This window comes from Podarcis erhardii (assembly GCF_964252035.2).
Source record: "Podarcis erhardii genome assembly, chromosome: 1".
Lineage (NCBI taxonomy): Eukaryota > Metazoa > Chordata > Lepidosauria > Squamata > Lacertidae > Podarcis > Podarcis erhardii.
The window spans coordinates 135,141,854-135,158,686 of NC_138497.1; the positions used below are offsets into that span (position 1 = coordinate 135,141,854).

The 16,833-nt window shown below is 42.6% G+C and overlaps 1 protein-coding gene across 2 annotated transcripts in view; it reads left to right on the forward strand.

The window, feature by feature from the left end:
- Positions 1–16,833, forward strand: part of PCNT (pericentrin) — a 93,233-nt gene that overhangs the window by 55,668 nt on the left and 20,732 nt on the right. For both annotated transcript variants that reach the window (XR_014160971.1, XM_081879909.1), the window contains exons 25-29: positions 771–1,310; positions 8,190–8,292; positions 10,871–11,031; positions 14,397–14,591; positions 16,054–16,227. Coding sequence is in view for 1 of the 2 variants with exons in the window: in XM_081879909.1 (XP_081736035.1) it covers positions 771–1,310; positions 8,190–8,292; positions 10,871–11,031; positions 14,397–14,591; positions 16,054–16,227 (1,173 nt within the window). In the remaining variant the exon portion in view is untranslated. The remainder of the gene's footprint in view (positions 1–770; positions 1,311–8,189; positions 8,293–10,870; positions 11,032–14,396; positions 14,592–16,053; positions 16,228–16,833) is intronic.

Here is a 16,833-nt window from a genome sequence, read left to right on the forward strand (position 1 = left end):
AACCTTCAGCAAACCTGGGGAAATTAGAAAGATACCATTGGAGATATTCTTCTTGCCTGTGTGTGCAAAAGCAAGGATAGCAAGGTACTGATTAACAGGGGCATAACATGTGCCGCTGCCACCTGGCGTGCACGGGCTGGGGGCAGGGGGAGTTCACTCCACCGGTCCAGCCCTTGCCGCCAACACTGCTGTTTCAGGGTGCACTCATGCTGCCCAGAAATGTAAGCAGTTAACATTCAGAGCCTGTTTTCAATAAGTGAGCAGGCAGGAAGGCAGCAACACAAGAATGGGCCTTTTCTGCAGTGGCTCTTCTCCCAGGGCTTTGAATAATTAAACAATCTATGACCTTTTTAACGGGGGGGGGGGGTACTATTGTTTTTGATTGTTATTATGGTATATATTTTTGAGGTTTTATATTGGAAACCACCCTGTGATAGTTGGATGAAGGGCAAATAATTTAATATATAATATTAGTCTTGTCTAAAGCTAATGCAGAAGGAACAGCTGAGCAAAGCTGCAAAGAGGCTCACTTTGGAGTGCTATTGCCAGTACCTAAGGGTTCACTAATGGGATGTGTGTTGGGAGGTATGCAACTCTCCTGCAAACATTTTAAACCCACTTAGAGCATGCCTCCCAGTAGATGAAAAGGATGGACTTTTATTAGCAGCAAAAATGTTTGCGAGAAACACCCTCCCTCTGTTTTGTCTCAGCCTTAAGGTTCAGTGGTTTCATGTTATTTCAGGTTATTAAATGTTTCTGTTTCTTTGTAGGAAAAATATATTACTGTGACTAATCTGAAGTCTTCCAGTAAAAATCTTAATATTCAGGATACACATCTTCAAGGAATGGTTCTGGTTCAAGGAGCAGAAATAACAAATACTGTTAAAGAACATCAAGATCCACAACCAGTTTTTCAACAATTGTTGCAACTTGATCATGTTTTTCAAAGCACACAATTCAGTCAAAAGATATCAGAAAACTTTGAAAGCAGGGTCATAGATAAGACTTCATGGGACTCACCTGAGATGATGCGAAAACAGAATAACAGCATGGAACTCCAAATAAGTCTTCCTTTAACACCCTTTTCAGAAGTTGATGGTATGCACAGCAGAGGCTCTGCAAGCCTGTGCTCAGATTCCTCAGTCCTACAGGGAGACATTACAGGGTTGTTGGAGTGCCCAGTTTCCTATTCTAATGGCAGTGAAGAAATGGCGGCATATCTCCTTCAGTCTCAACATTCCAGTCTCCACATTGCAGCCTCAGCAATCCCAGAAGCAACTGACTACAATGGTGTGCAAGAAAATATTTCAGTAAGTGATTATTCTGTAAACACATTATTTTATTGCTGAGTCATGTGCCCTCAGCCGTTCCCATGGAAACAAAAGGAGTAAAGAATAATAGGTACCATGTCATAGTAGCCAGATTTGATCATTTCATCATGAACTCCAGACAGTAAAGTAAAGGTAATTATGGTCAACGTTGCAGTGCCCTTTAATAATCAATTGTATGTAAGTGACTAGCTTTTTGAAAAGTAAATGTGGTTGCTTTGAAGTGAGCAATGGATTGGACTTATTCTTAGAGAGATCTAACCCACTGTGAGAAATATTTTAGTATCGTATTTTAACATGACCACTTTTTTCAGTCATTAGCGTAATGGTGGCAGTTCAGAGGTCTCATCTAGATCCTCCAAGATCCTACCAAATCCTGGTGACCAAAGAGAAAAACTGAAGTAGACACAATGCAGGAGTAGGCAGAGTGCAGTGCCCTGAGGAGGACGCAAATCAACTCCCTCCAATCATCAGATTGAGTGTTTGAGCAGAGAAGGGGTGATAACTTCTTCTTGGCGATCATTTGTAGCTGAGTAAGATTGTCTTCCATGAACATGGTCTTAACAGTGAGTCCATAAGTGACTGTGGAGGCCAATTCTGGATCCCCACGTCCTTCCACAGTGGGGACATTGGTTTCCGGGCTTGAGTTGATCATAGTGAGGGATTTGCCAAACGTGCCTTCCTCTTAGCGTGTTTCTCCCTTTCTTCCTGAGTTCAAGTATCTTCAAAGTCCATGACATCTTGGTAAGGCTCCAGTTGGAGCGCTCGCAGACCAGTGTTTCCCAATTGTTGCTGTTTATACTACATTTTTTTAGATTTGCCTTGAGAGAGTCTTTAAACCTCCTTTGTTGGCCACCAGCATTACGCTTTCCATTTTTAAGTTTGGAATAGAGTAGTTGCTTTGGAAGACAATAATCTGGCATCCACACAACATGACCAGTCTAATGAAGTTGATTTTGAAGAATCATTGCTTCGACACTGGTGATATTTGCTTCTTCCAGTAGACTGGCATTAGTTTGCCTGTCTTCCCAAGTGATATGTAAAAAATTTCAGAGACACGGTTAATAGAATCTTTCAAGGAGTTGGAGATGGCATTTATAAGTGGTTCAAGTTTAACAAGCATACAGTAAGGTATAGCTTTGTAAACAAGCATTTTGGTTTCCCTGTGAATGTCCCAGTCCTCAAACACTCTGCACTTCAATCAGGAGAAAGCTGCACTCGCAGAGCTCAGGCAATGCTGGATTTCAGCATCAGTATTGGCCCTTGTGGAAATATAACTTCACAGGTAGGAGAAGTGATTGACACTTTCCAACATTACACCATTGAGTTGGATTTGTGGTGCTGCAGAGAGGTTGTTTTGTGCTTGTTGGTGCAGCACTTTGGTTTTTTGGATATTGAGCGATAGGCCAAACTTTTCATAAGCCTCTGCAAAGATATTTAGGATGGTTCGGAGGTCATCCTCTGAGTGTGCACACACTACGTTGTCATCAGCATATTGAAGCTCCATGACGGAAGTTATGGTAACCTTACTCTCTGTTTTCAGCCTACTCAGATTAAAGAGCTTTCCATCTGTTCGATATATGATTTCTACCCTGGTGGGGAGTTTCACTTCAACAATGTGTAGGATCATGGCCATGAGAATATTGAATAGAGTTGGTGCAATAAACAACTCCATTTAACACCTGATCCCACTGTGAATGGTTCACTTTGAGAGCCATTGTTATCTGCGATTTTGCTGTCATATTATTATTTTTTTCTGCATAATTTTTATTGTTTTTTGAATCATAACAAACAAAAAATACAGCAATTTACACCTTGTTATCACAGATTTCTTTCTGTAAGACTTCCTTCAGCTTCCCCTCAAATCATCCATAACCTAATTTAATAAATTCACACAAATCCTAGCTTATATTGACATTATTTTCTCTTTCCTTCTTTTTCTCTTTAGACAATATTCCAACCTTTTCACAGAGCTTTTTTAAACCCAACTAGCATTATCTGACCTTCACTTATATTTTCCAGATATTCCACGAATTTCCCCCAATCCTCAATGAACCTTTGGTCTTTTAAATATCTAATTTTCCCCGTCAGTCTATCCATCTCCGCGTATTCTAGTAGTTTTGCTCTCCATTCCTCAAGCGTCGGTATGTTCTGTTGTTTCCAGTTTTGGGCCAATAGGACCCTTGCGGCCATTGTTGCATATTGAAAGAATTTACTGTCATTGTTCTTTATATCACTTCCTGCTAGGCCTAACAGAAAAGCCTCCGGCTTTTTCCCAAAGTTGTATCTTAATATACTCTTCATTTCATTATATATACTTTCCCAAAAACCTTTGATCTTTCTGCAGTCCCACCACATGTGGAAGAAGGATCCCTCTTTTTCCCTGCATTTCCAGCATTTATTGCAAGTTTTATATATTTTTGCTAATTTTGCAGGTGTTATATACAAACGGTAAAACATCTTCATAAGGTTCTCTTTTAACGTTGTGCATGCTGTAAATTTAAGATTTTTTTTCCAGAGTTTCTCCCATTCTTCATAGTATATATTATGGCCGATGTCCCTTGCCCAATGAATCATCACCGACTTCACTTCCTCATCTATCAAGTTATACTCTAATAACATATTATATGTTTTAGAAAGGATTTTATAATCATTGTTTATTATTTCAGTCTGGAATTTAGATTCTTTATCCGCGTATCCTCTCTCTTTAACATCTTGTCTAAACATTTCGTTTATTTGGAAATAGTGTAACCAATCATAAACTTTTTCTTTAACCTGGTCATATGGTTTCAGTTTCCATGTCCCCCCTACTTTTGTTAACAGTTGTTCATAAGTTATCCAATCGCCTCTCATATTTACTTTTTTCACGCTCATAACTTCCAATGGGGATAGCCAGTGTGGTACTTTAGGTTCTAGTAGAAATCTATTCCTCTCCCAAACTTCCATTAGAGGGCCTTTAAAGATATGTGTTGCGAAACCCTTGTGTTTCCTCTTCCCCTGCCATAAGTACGCATGCCATCCTGCTCTGTTGTCGAACCCCTCCAGATCTAATAGTTCCTTATTTTCCAATTTTATCCACGTTTTCACCCAGCAGAGGCACGATGCCTCGTAATATAATTTCAGATCTGGCAGGGCAAATCCCCCTCTTTCTTTAGCTTCTGTTAACAATTTAAACTTAATCCTTGTTTTTTTGCCCTGCCAGACATATTTCAAGATTCCTCTTTGCCACTCTTTAAATATCTTAGTACCCTTGATTATCGGTAAGTTCTGGAACAGAAATAACATTCTCGGGAGAACGTTCATCTTAATTAAAGCTATCCTACCCCAGAATGACAATCTCAGCTTCCCCCACCTCTCCAAGTCCTTTTTTATCTCTTTCCATACCTGCTCATAATTATTCTTAAATAGGTCTATATTTTTCGGGGTTATCCATATTCCTAGATATTTCACCTTTTTGGCCACTTCTATTTCAGTTTGTTGTTGTAATTCCTCGATTGCCTTCGAATCTAAATTCTTCACCATTATTTTAGTCTTTCTTTTATTTAACTTGAAGCCGGCCACATTACCAAATTGTTCCAGTTCTTCCAGTATCTCTTTTATTGAGTTCAGCGGATCTTCTGTTGTTATTACTAAATGCTGTCATATTATCAGGGAGGAGCTGAAGGATGTTCACAAATTTATCTGGGCAGCCAGTTTTCAGGACAGTCCACAGGGCACGATTTACAGTGCTGGAAGGCCTTAGGTCAATAAACACCATATACAGAGGTTGGTTTTGCTCTCTGCATTTTTCTAGAAGCTGTCAAGCAGTTAAAATCATGTCCACTGTCACCCTAGAGGGTTGAAAACCATTTTGGGATTCAGGAAGTGTAGCCTTGGTTATGGTTAGGAGACTAAGATCGTTGCAATAATTTTGCCAGTCACAGCTAATAAAGAGATGCCTTGCTAGTTTCCATAATCTGTTCTATCATCTTTTTTAAAAAAGGTTGATAATTTTGGCATCCCTAAAGTCTGCTAGGATCTCCCCTCTCTCCCAGATTTTTTCGATGACCTTGTGATGTTGTTATGTAAGTTCAAATCCGCCCACTTTGAAAACTTCAGCAAGTATCCCACCAGGTCTTCTGGCTGGGGAAATTCAGCCAGATGGGCAGGGCATAATAAATTATTATTATTATTATTATTATTCATTCGGTTAATAGCTAGACACAACTCTCCCAGATTTGGAGATACTGCAATCTCATCTCTAATTTGCTTTTGCGGAATTTGTGAGAGGACCTCAGCAGCTATGGGGCAGTTGCAGTTAAGGAGATGCTGGTAATGTTCTTTTCAGCGCAATGTAATAGCTTCTTTTTCTTTTACAAGTGTGGTACCATCTGTTGAGTGTGGGGGGCTTATACCATAGTTTATTGGCCTATAGATGGTCTTTGTGGCTTTAAAGAAACACTGTGCATCATGAGTGTCAGTTAAGTGCTAGATCTCTTGAGCTTTTTTTATCCACCACTTGTTCTTTAGTTCTCTGGTTCTTTGAATCTCAGCCTTAGCATTGGCATAGCACACCCTCCTCAACTGATCTGTACTGTCTGCTATGTGTCTGTGTATGTGCACACGTGTTGAGTGTGTGTGTGGCACCGCCCACTTTTGGCCACCACTTACGTGTGGCCCCTGGGTGGATGCAGCACTTGAACCAAAAAAGGACCAGCCACACCTTTATTGAGGGATGTAGTGGAGAGAGCATGTGAGTCACAAGAGCATCCCTGACAGAGCAAACCAGCACTTCATTTGATCCAGCTTTGTGTTTTCCACAGTGACCAAACCAGTGGGAGCTCAAAAACAAAGTCAAGGCCCTCCCCTGCTCTCAAGCAAAAAAAAAAAAAAAGAGAGTGAATAGCATTTGCGCTGATCGGAATCCATTCCCTGGTTGGGTATGATCTCCTCCAGTGATGAGGCAGGAGAGCATTGAATTCTGGGAGGTAGTCGTGTCTGCTCTGCTTTTTGTCTCCTGCCTGATGAAGGAGTCCGCAGAGCCTTTTCTCCTCCAAGTCTCCTATGAGCAGTCAGTACCTTTCTGAAAGGTACTCCCCTGGAGGAGTAGAAGAGCAGGAAGGCGTGGAAATAAAACATTTCACTGCTGCTTGCTAAATCTCTTCCTTGCTCTAAGGCAGGCATCCCCAAACTCAGCCCTCCAGCTGTTTTGGAACTATGATTCCCATCATCCCTGACCACTGGTCCTGTTAGCTAGGGATGATGGGAGTTGCAGTTTGGGGATGCCTGCTCTAAGTGGTTGAGTGACCAAGGAAGCCAAGGATATATTAGTGATTTAAAACTATGCATGACTTGGGAAAGAAACTTGCTCTCAGCATTTTCCCACAAGGAAAGGCCAGTGATTCTCTCCCATCTGTTAAGAGTCCCGGAGTGCTCAGGGATGCTGGAGAAACTTACTGACCTAGTATTTCCTTATGATGCAGGCCCATTTCTCCCCCAAACAGACTTGTCTAGCATCATATTTTTTCCATCTCTGCTATGTTGTCCACCTTCAAGCATAGATACAATAAACACTAAGAAAAGGAGGCTTATTTTCCTATGGTAGGACTGCAGAACCTGGATAACCAAACACAGGAGAAGTTGGGCAGGGAATGTACTTTGTTCTTTTGCTCTTGTTATTTTTGTTTTTGGCCATGTGGACAAGGGTGCTGTATAGTTCTGTATATTCTGCATATTTTTGTGTTTGTTATGAAACTTAATAAAAATTATATTTAAAAAAGGAATGTTTCCAGTTCCCCCACCACATTGAAGGCAGGGCTCTGCACTATTACCCTTCCCTAGACGTCTGAGTGGCTGGGCTTCTTCCTCATCAGGAGGGTATCATTTGCAAATCCATGGTGACCAAACATACTTTAAAATTGATTTATTCTGCAATTAATATCAAATTCAGTAACTTTTTTTGTATGTTCAAGTGTGCGTATGGCCTCCTATACATACGTGGGGCTCCTTTTAGTGGAAAATTCAGTGTGATAGGATTTGTTGGGTCTGGTTTGTCATCTGGTAGTAAAACAGTGAAAAAAACAAAAGCTGTGTTTTGGTGGGCACCAGAATGGGGGCAAACCTGTTCCCTCAACACTGATGCTGAGATCACCTATCTCAGTCGTGTCCTTGAAGGGGCTGTGGGTTTGTTTAAACATCAGTGCTTTCCTTCAAAATACTAAATAGTGTGGGATTTGTTCATTCCTGAGTGCTGGTAATATTTTTAAAATATAAGCTGCAATTTATATTTATGATTCAGTATTCATAACTAATATAATAGATGTACAAAATGTATTGTGAGGTGTAACCCTAAAAGAATTAGCACACTTTTCCGTGTATTAGACGAGGGTTTTTTTTTTACTGTAAAAGAATGTTAAAAATGATTTATGGGGACTGGCAATTGGTTATCAGCTGCGATTGGGTGGGAGAATGGAGTCTGGTGCAAGTGTTGCTGTGGATTGGCTGATGCTGCTGCAGTCGGGTGTGCAAATGTTGGCTTGCCGGCAGACACTGTTGCTTCTTCTGCATGTGTCTTTTGTAGCGTTTGTCAGTCAGGTGAGTGTTTTTCGGCATTTCCCCTCCAAAATACGTCAATAACTGTAAGCATCCCACCCCAAAAAAAGCTCAACAACTGGGCCATCTCCCCCCATTATCTAAAATTGTAGTCCCCCAAAATAGGGGTCGTGTTATACAGGAGGGGTGTGTTATACACGGAAAAATAAGGTACTGTTATTCATTCCTGTGGAAAACATAAAGCAGAATATATACGTCCATTGTTGCTGTAGGGGACTTGTTAATGAAGCTAAGACTTCGTTGTATTTTTGTATATTCATTTCTAAATAGGTTAGAGATGCTGAAGGCTTCACTCTGTTGCAATCCAAGCTGCAAGATGATCTAAAATCAATGATGTCCAGACGTGAGGGTGCAAGCACTGAGTATGGCAGCAGTGAGTTAATGAATTCATGCTATAAGTGATTTCAGTGGGCATGCTCCAATGTGGCTTGGGCTCCTGGGATTTACCTTGGGTCACTTGGAGAGCATGTTTTAGGCATGCAGACTCCCCCAACAGGTAGAGATTAACTGCTAAATTGGGAGTATCCTGTACTTATTTCCGCAGGAGACTTCCCTGGTCCCATGAAATAGAGCCACTCTCAAGCCTTGTCACTTGGAGGCTAAGTGATTTTAGTCTTAGAAACTGAATCAATAAAAAAAAAGCTAAAATGATAGCTTGAGCAATGAAAGCCGGCTGACCAATAACCTATGGAACTTTTGTCTGTACAGTGGTGCCTCGCAAGACGAAATTAATTCGTTCCGCAAGTTTTTTCGTCTTGCGAGTTTTTCGTCTTGCGAAGCACGGTTTCCCGTAGGAATGCATTGAAAATCAATCAATGCGTTCCTATGGAAACCGCCTTCAGACCAGGTCCAGGGACAGTCTGTCCCCCGACCCCTTCTGAAGGCTGGGGGTGGGGGGGGGACAAGGGCTTTTCTTCCCACCCCCAGCATTTTAAAAAACCCCGGGACAGCGGAGGACTTCTCCGCTGTCCGGGGCGATCTTAAAATGCTGGTGGGCGGCAGAGAAGCCTTCGCTGCCGCCTGCCAGCATTTAAAAAAAACCCCGGAGAGTGGAGGACTGCTCCGCTGTCCGGGGCGATCTTAAAATGCTGGTGGGCGGCAGAGAAGCCTTCGCTGCCGCCTGCCAGCATTTTAAAAAAACCCCGGACAGCGGAGGACTGCTCTGCTGTCCAGGGCAATCTTAAAATGCTGGTGGGCGGCAGAGAAGCCTTCGCTGCCACCTGCCAGCATTTTAAAAAAACCTGCCTGCCTTCCCGGGAGAGCGGAGAAACGCGCGTTTCTCCGCTTTCCCGGACGGCTTTTGAAGTCCGCTGTCCGGGGCGATCTTAAAATGCTGGCAGGCCCACCAGCATTTTAAGATCGCCCCGGACAGCGGACTTCAAAAGCCGTCCGGGAAAGCGGAGAAACGCGCGTTTCTCCGCTCTCCCGGGAAGGCAGGCAGGCAGGGGGGAGCAAAGACTTTTGCCCCCCGCCGGCCTTCAGAAGAGGTCCAGGACCTCTTCTGAAGGCCGGCGGGGGGCAAAAGTCTTTGCTCCTCCCCCCCTGCCTTCAAAAGCCGTCCGGGATAGCGGGAAGCGCTTCCCTGCTATCCCGGACCGCTTTTAAAATGCTGGCGGTGGGGAGCAAAGCCTTTCGGCCCCCGCCAGCCTTCCTGGACCTCTTCTGAAGGCCGGAGGGGGGGGGAGGCTTTGCTCCCCACCGCCAGCATTTAAAAGAGGTCCCCGGAGATTTCCCTATGGGCTTTCTTCTTGCGAAGCAAGCCCATAGGGAAATTCGTCTTGCGAAGCGCCTCAAAAAACGGAAAACCCTTTCGTCTAGCGGGTTTTTCGTCTTGCGAGGCATTCGTCTTGCGGGGCACCACTGTAATATAAAATCTTTGAACTTGCCTACTAAACTGGCCTCCTGCCAACCTAGCAGTTTGAAGGCACGTCAAAGTCCAAGTAGATAAATAGGTACCACTCCAGCGGGAAGGTAAACGGCGTTTCCGTGCGCTCCTCTGGTTTGCTAGAAGTGGCTTAGTCATGCTGGCCACATGACCCAGAAGCTGTACGCCGGCTCCCTTGGCCAATAAAGCGAGATGAGCGCCGCAACCCCAGAGTCGTCCGCGACTGGACCTAACAGTCAGGGGTCCCTTTACCTTTATTATTAGGTTGAAGAACACATCAGGAGCATTATTTACCATTATTTCTTTAAGCTAAGTAGAGTTTGTATACAGTGGTACCTTGGTTCAAGAACAGCTTAGTTTATGAACAACTTGGATTAAGAACGCTGCAAAACTGGAAGTAGGTGTTTTGGTTTGTGTACTTTGCCTTGGAAGCAGATCATGTTCTGCTTCCTGTTGAGTGTGTTCCATTTGTAAATTGAGTCCCCCGCTGCTATGGGAAAGCATACTTTGATTTAAGAATGCTTTGGTTTAAGAATGGACTTCCGGAACGGATTAAGTTCATAAACCAAGGTACCACTTGCACTTTATCTTTTGTCCTGTTCTCTTCACCCATAGTATTCATGAAGATCCTGGTAGCCCTAGTTGCACTGATCAGATATGTGAGAATGAGCATCTACCCATAGTCTTGAACCCTTTGTATCTAGTACCCTTCTCTCCCACCCCTCCATTGCCTCCTGGACACAGCCAGGACAATCCAGACTCTATGGCACCACAGGTTCTTCATCATGAAGAGCATCCTGATGCCTTGATGGTTTCTACTTTACCTAGCAGAAGTCCTCAGTGCACTGTTGAACAAGGTCATCATCTCTGGATTGGTAAAGTGCAGTACTCAGCCTGGTATCTTACCTTAATAAGATGACAGGATGTGCCAAAAGTATCTAGCCATTCTTCTGGGAATGGTGATAAGTCAATGCTAGGCTAGATGACGTTACAGTTAGGTGGATTTGTAGCTGGTTGACTGACCAAACCCTAGTCATATGAACGTTCTTGCCGTTTTGTTTTTCAGATACTAGTTCAGATTTAGTTCTTCAGCTTAATCAGGAAGATCCAGAAACTATTTTACACCAAGATAGCAAGATCATGACTTATCTGCAGTGCTTTGGAATTGTTCCAGATATCATGGAACCAGCAAGAAAAGAAAGAGAAGTGTTTTCACAACAGTTGAAGGTAATGTGGGTAAGCAAATTGTTGGGCAACTTGAAGCTCATCCGGACTTCCTTTTGTGCCGTGTTTCAGGCTTTAAAGCTCAATGTCTGAGCAATGGGGTTTTTTTGTCCCAGCACTTTTCTTGGGAAACTCTGCGTTTTTTCGCTGAATCAGAGCAAACAGCAGTTGGGTTTTCCACAGACTGCCATTTGTTCCACTTTAGCAGCAAAATGTGGGTTTTCCTGGGGAAAGCGCAGAGACAAAAAAAACTGCTAAGACATAGAGGTTTAAAGCACAGACCTTTGCCTGGAAAGCCCAGCACAAAAGGAAGTCTGGATGAGATTGTACTATGTGTGTACCACAATTTTAAATTGAAATAACAATATTTAAAATACTGTATGACATATTCCTTGGTTGATTTGAATAAATGACAGAAAAGGTCTCCTTTTTCCTGGCAGACTAGCCCTACAGTCACTGCTGGGCAACCCCTGAAGGGAAGCTCTATGATTCATTTGAATGCTCCTCCTTCCTTCTTTCTCAGCATCTTATCGGTTCTGTTTTTCCTGACAGCTCATTCAGAAGTCCTTCTCTCCTCTATGTAACATGCTAGCTTTCTGCTGAAAATTTTCCTTTCCAAAATTCTTTTTCAGAATTTCAGCTTCTTTCTCTCATTTCTCTCTCTCTCTCTCTCTCTCTCTCTCTCTCTCTCTCTCTGTGTGTGTGTGTACACACACACACACACACTATATAGAGAGAGGAAAATATTTTGTTCATTTTGTTCTCTGTGTTTGGATGCTTCTCGAGATATCATTGCAAAACTTGGCACAAGGGTTGCTGGGGTGGGGAATTTTGTTGATATTTGAATGCTGGCCACCATTTTGAATCAGCTATTTTGAATCAAGCATGTTTTACTCTTCCAGTTAGCGAGAAAAGAGGCACAGTGCCAAGCCCCACTCTCTCTGGGGCACGTCCATTTGATTCTCTTCATCTCTTCACAAGTTGGAGTGCTAAATTTGAAAACAGGGTACCAGTAAAACAGGAATTTTGAGAGATTCCATGCTTTAGCAAAATTTGTCTTCCAAAGAGATATTGAAGTAGTTGAAATCTCCCGTTACTAATAACACTTCCTTGCATGAAAAATCTGTTATTTGTTTTAGGAATTCATCATCCACATCCTCTCCTTATTTTGGTGGTCTGTGCTAGACAGTCATGTTATACTCCTGTTTAGTTTTGCCCAGATGCTCTGTACAGTAGTAGCTGTATTGGATTTCTGTGCAGCTCTTTGGTTTTTAGGCCTATAATGCTACTCTGCCTCACTTTCTCTTGCATTTATACTTTTGGATTACCGTATTTTTCGCTCTATAACACGCACCTGACCATAACACGCACATCGTTTTTAGAGGAGGAAAACAAGGGAAAAAACATTCTGAATGAAACAGTGGATGTATCATTTTTGGGCTTCATGCTGTGGCCACAGACATGTGATCTGATGGTGAATTTGGGGTGACCCAATGCAAAAATCCTGAGAATCCCTGTGGATCCATGCTTTGTAACCACGTTTTTGCACCATTGCAGCCCCAGGCAACAGTGGGTGCGTGATTTTTTTGGTGCAGGCTGTAGCCATGGACATGCTATGTGATCTGATGGTGAATTTGGGGTGACCCAATGCAAAGATCCTGAGAATCCCTGTGGATCCATGCTTTGTAACCACGTTTTTGCACCATTGCAGCCCCAGGCAACAGTGGGTGCGTGATTTTTTTGGTGCAGGCTGTAGCCATGGACATGCTATGTGATCTGATGGTGAATTTGGGGTGACCCAATGCAAAGATCCTGAGAATCCCTGTGGACCCATGCTTTGTAACCACATTTTTGCACCATTGCAGCCCCAGGCAACAGTGGGTGCGTGATTTTTTTGGTGCAGGCTGTAGCCATGGACATGCTATGTGATCTGATGGTGAATTTGGGGTGACCCAATGCAAAGATCCTGAGAATCCCTGTGGATCCATGCTTTGTAACCACATTTTTGCACCATTGCAGCCCCAGGCAACAGTTGGTGCGTGATTTTTTTGGTGCAGGCTGTAGCCATGGACATACTATGTGATCTGATGGTGAATTTGGGGTGAACCAATGCAAAGATCCTGAGAATCCCTGTGGATCCATGCTTTGTAACCACATTTTTGCACCATTGCAGCCCCAGGCAACAGTGGGTGCGTGATTTTGGGGGGGCAGGCTGTAGCCATGGACATGCTATGTGATCTGATGGTGAATTTGGGGTGACCCAATGCAAAGATCCTGAGGATCCATGTGGATCTATGCTTTGTAACCACATTTTAAGTGGGGAGCGAAGGAAAAACAAAGAAGGGACGTGAGAGGGGTGTGCAGAGAAGCAGCTGGCTAAGAATGCAGGAGAGGGATTTAACGGGAGGGAGGAAAGAAAGGCAAAAGTTTCCCCCCACCCAAGCCAGCCATATCTCTCTCTCTCTCTCTCTCTCTCTCTCTCTCTCTCTCTCTCCCTCCCTCCCTCCCTCCCCCCCTCTCTCTCCCTCCCCCCTCTCTCTCCCTCCCCCTCCCCCCCTCTCTCCCTTCCCCCCTCTCTCTCCCTCTCCCCCAGCAGCACAGAGAGGAATTCCCCTCTGCTTGCCTGGAGGGGAGGGGCTTTCCCTGCTCTTTGTTCCGTTTCAACAAACACAGCAACGAAACAGAGGAGGGTGGGCAGTAAGACCCTGAGGCAGAATGCAGGAAAGCAGCCACTTCCTCTTTTCAGGTTTCGCTTCTCCCTGCAGCGCCGCGATTAGATTTTTGCCTGATTTTTTGGCTCCAGGGACCACACATTCGCTCTATAACACGCACAGACATTTCCCCTTCCTTTTTAGGAGAAAAAATCTGCGTGTTATAGAGGGAAAAATACGGTAAGCTATGTCCTTCATTTGCTACATTCCAGTCATGAAGGTCATCCCATCAAGTCTCTATCAAGTCACATTTGCTTTTCTGTTACAGATTTTCAAGGATTTATTTCCTACATTCTCTATGTTAGTGTCTAACCAAAAGCTATATATTGTCCTAGAAAACCAACAGTGATTCACGAAGGTGCCTTGCCGAAATGTTGGTGGGACTGTTCTCTACTCAGTACCTACTTACATATGTGGTAGGATTGTGCAAAGATCCATCTTGGATAATTCGTCTACTAAATCCAGTTGATCATGTATTGGACTCTATGTTTCTTATGTAATATTTGCCAGTTGCAGTACTGATTTTGTTTCCTTTGAAGAACTTTGCTGCAGTGTCTATATTATTTTCAAACTGCAGAACAGTTTCAAGTGGTAAATGCCTTGAGGACTGTGGGCTACCTGTTATCATCAACTTGACGTATTTTGCTTCCTTCTCAGAATGTGTTGAAGATGGTATCTGAAGAGAGCTACAAAATACTGGTTTTGTCAGAAAAATCTCTGCCTCATAATGATAAAAAAAATGTACAGAAATCTCCATCAAAGGAGGGGTGGCAAAAAGAGAGTCTAGCCTTGCTTGATACAGTTCAGTCACTGAAGGATTATCTCAACAAAGTACCAGATAAAGAAGACAAGGTATACAGATATCTTTATAATTTTACTTGAGTTAGAGACCATTAACAACAGCTGCAGCTACAGTCATACCTTGGTTTTCAAACAGCTTAGTTCTCAAACATTTTGGCTCCCGAACGCCGCAAACCTGGAAGTGAGTGTTCCTGTTTGCGAACTCTTTTTGGAAGCTGAACGTCTGATGGGGCTTCCGATTGGCTGCAGGAGCTTCCTGCAGCCAATCAGAAGCTGCACTTTGGTTTCCGAACGTTTTGGAAGTCGAATGGGCTTCCAGAATGAATTCTGTTTGACTTGGTGATTTCTAAAAAGCTGAGCGCTTGCATCCCAGTCAATTCAGAAGGAGTCTGGCAAAGGAAAATTTTGTAGAGACAGATGGGGACAACTAGTCCTTCTAAGGCAAACAGTGATAGTGCAATTCCTCCTAAGGTGAATTGGATCATAAAATTAGCATTTTCACATTGGGGCAGATATGGGCACTTCCATTTATGGCTTGCTAGGAATATATATGGTATGTCAAGGGATGCCGGCATGTTAGCTGTTCTGCCCATTTACCTAATGGGGCAGGGGATGCAAGAGTACTATGGTTTGATAAGGTACCTGTGGATTAGTGGAAGGTCTTTCATTTCTGCAGAGAAACCATGAAAAGAGCAGCAGCACCAAAAGTATAGATTGGTGTTCCTTTGTGGTAGGTAGATTTGATTTATATCAGGTGTTTAACTTAAATTGATTATTTGAAAGGGCCAATTTTATATTATTTAAATCAAACTTCCCATTGATACTTTATATATTTCTTAAACAATAGTGCAAATTTGACAACTAAACCTTATAATTTTAGCCAAATAAAATATTATTTACACTCTGAAAAAGAGTTATTTGTCACACAGTATACATTTTGCATACTTTTTTACCTATAGAGGGAATGTCTTTAAAATATTTGAATACAGAATTAAAGTATAATAATTCCAGAACGCTGAACACTGGACAATTTTTTCTTCTTTCCTGTTTTACATCATTCTGCTTTGCTCTATCTTAGACCAGCCTCACCCTAACACATGCAAGAAGACGCAAAATGAAATGTCTGACAGTTACAGGGAAGAAAAGTGTCCTTTGTTTTCATTAGGTGAAAGTGAAATGCTAATGTCTGATAGGTAAAATATGTATAAACATATTTGAGAAATCATCAGATTGGTTCTTCATATACATAGAAAAACCTCTTTCAACTTAATGTATGTGATAGAAGTATTGATTCAGTTTAGAGTTAATTGTGGGACTAACAGGTTTTTATTATGACTATTTAATATTAATAGTTACTTGCTTTTTTCTCTTTCTCATGTATTTATTTTTGTTAGATCAGTTTGTTTTTTATTGTAATGTATTATGAAAAATATCAAAACTTTTTAAAAAAGTTTTCAGTCTTGTAGAAAATGGGAATTGTGATTTATTGTTGATTATCCATCCTGTCTTGTAGGAAAATACACCTGCTTTTTTTGACTGGAGAGGAGACCTACTTCAAGCAGTCCAGTGTGTATTGGAAAAGGAGCGAAACATGTTACAAAGCTACTTAAAGACCCATTTTTGCAATCCTGGCTCTGGAGACGAAGGATCATTAATAGAAAAGCTGGAACATATAGTGGAACAACAAGTATGAGAATTTTCCAGTGGTTTACTATGTAATATTCGCCTTCTGAAATCGGGACAAGAAATGCATCCTGTTAGATATTATTATTATTATTATTACCACCACTCTGGGTGGCTCCCAACACAATAAAACACCAACCATTTAAAACTTCCCTGAACAGGGCTATCTTCACATGTCTTCTAAAGTCAAATAGTAGTTTATCTGTTTGACATCTGATAGGAGAGGCACCTCTACAGAGAAGGCCCTCTGCCTGGTTCCCTGTAGCTCCATGTCTTGCAGTGAGGGAACCTTCAGAACTACCCCAGAGCTGGACCCGAGTGTCTAGGCTGGACGATGGAGGTGGAGGCGCTCCTTCAGGGCTATAACCAACACTTTGAATTGTGCTTGGAAATGTAGTGGGAGCCAGTGTAGCTCCTTTAGCACCAGTGTTATATGGTCCTGGCGGCTGCTCTCAGTCACCAGTCTAGCTGCTGCCTACTGGATTAGTTGTAATTTCCGAGTAACCTTCAAAGGTCGCCCCATGTAGAGCACATTGCAGTAGACCAATTGGAAGATAACCAGAGCATATACCACCCTGGCAAGATAGTGTGCAGGCAGGTAGGGTTGCAG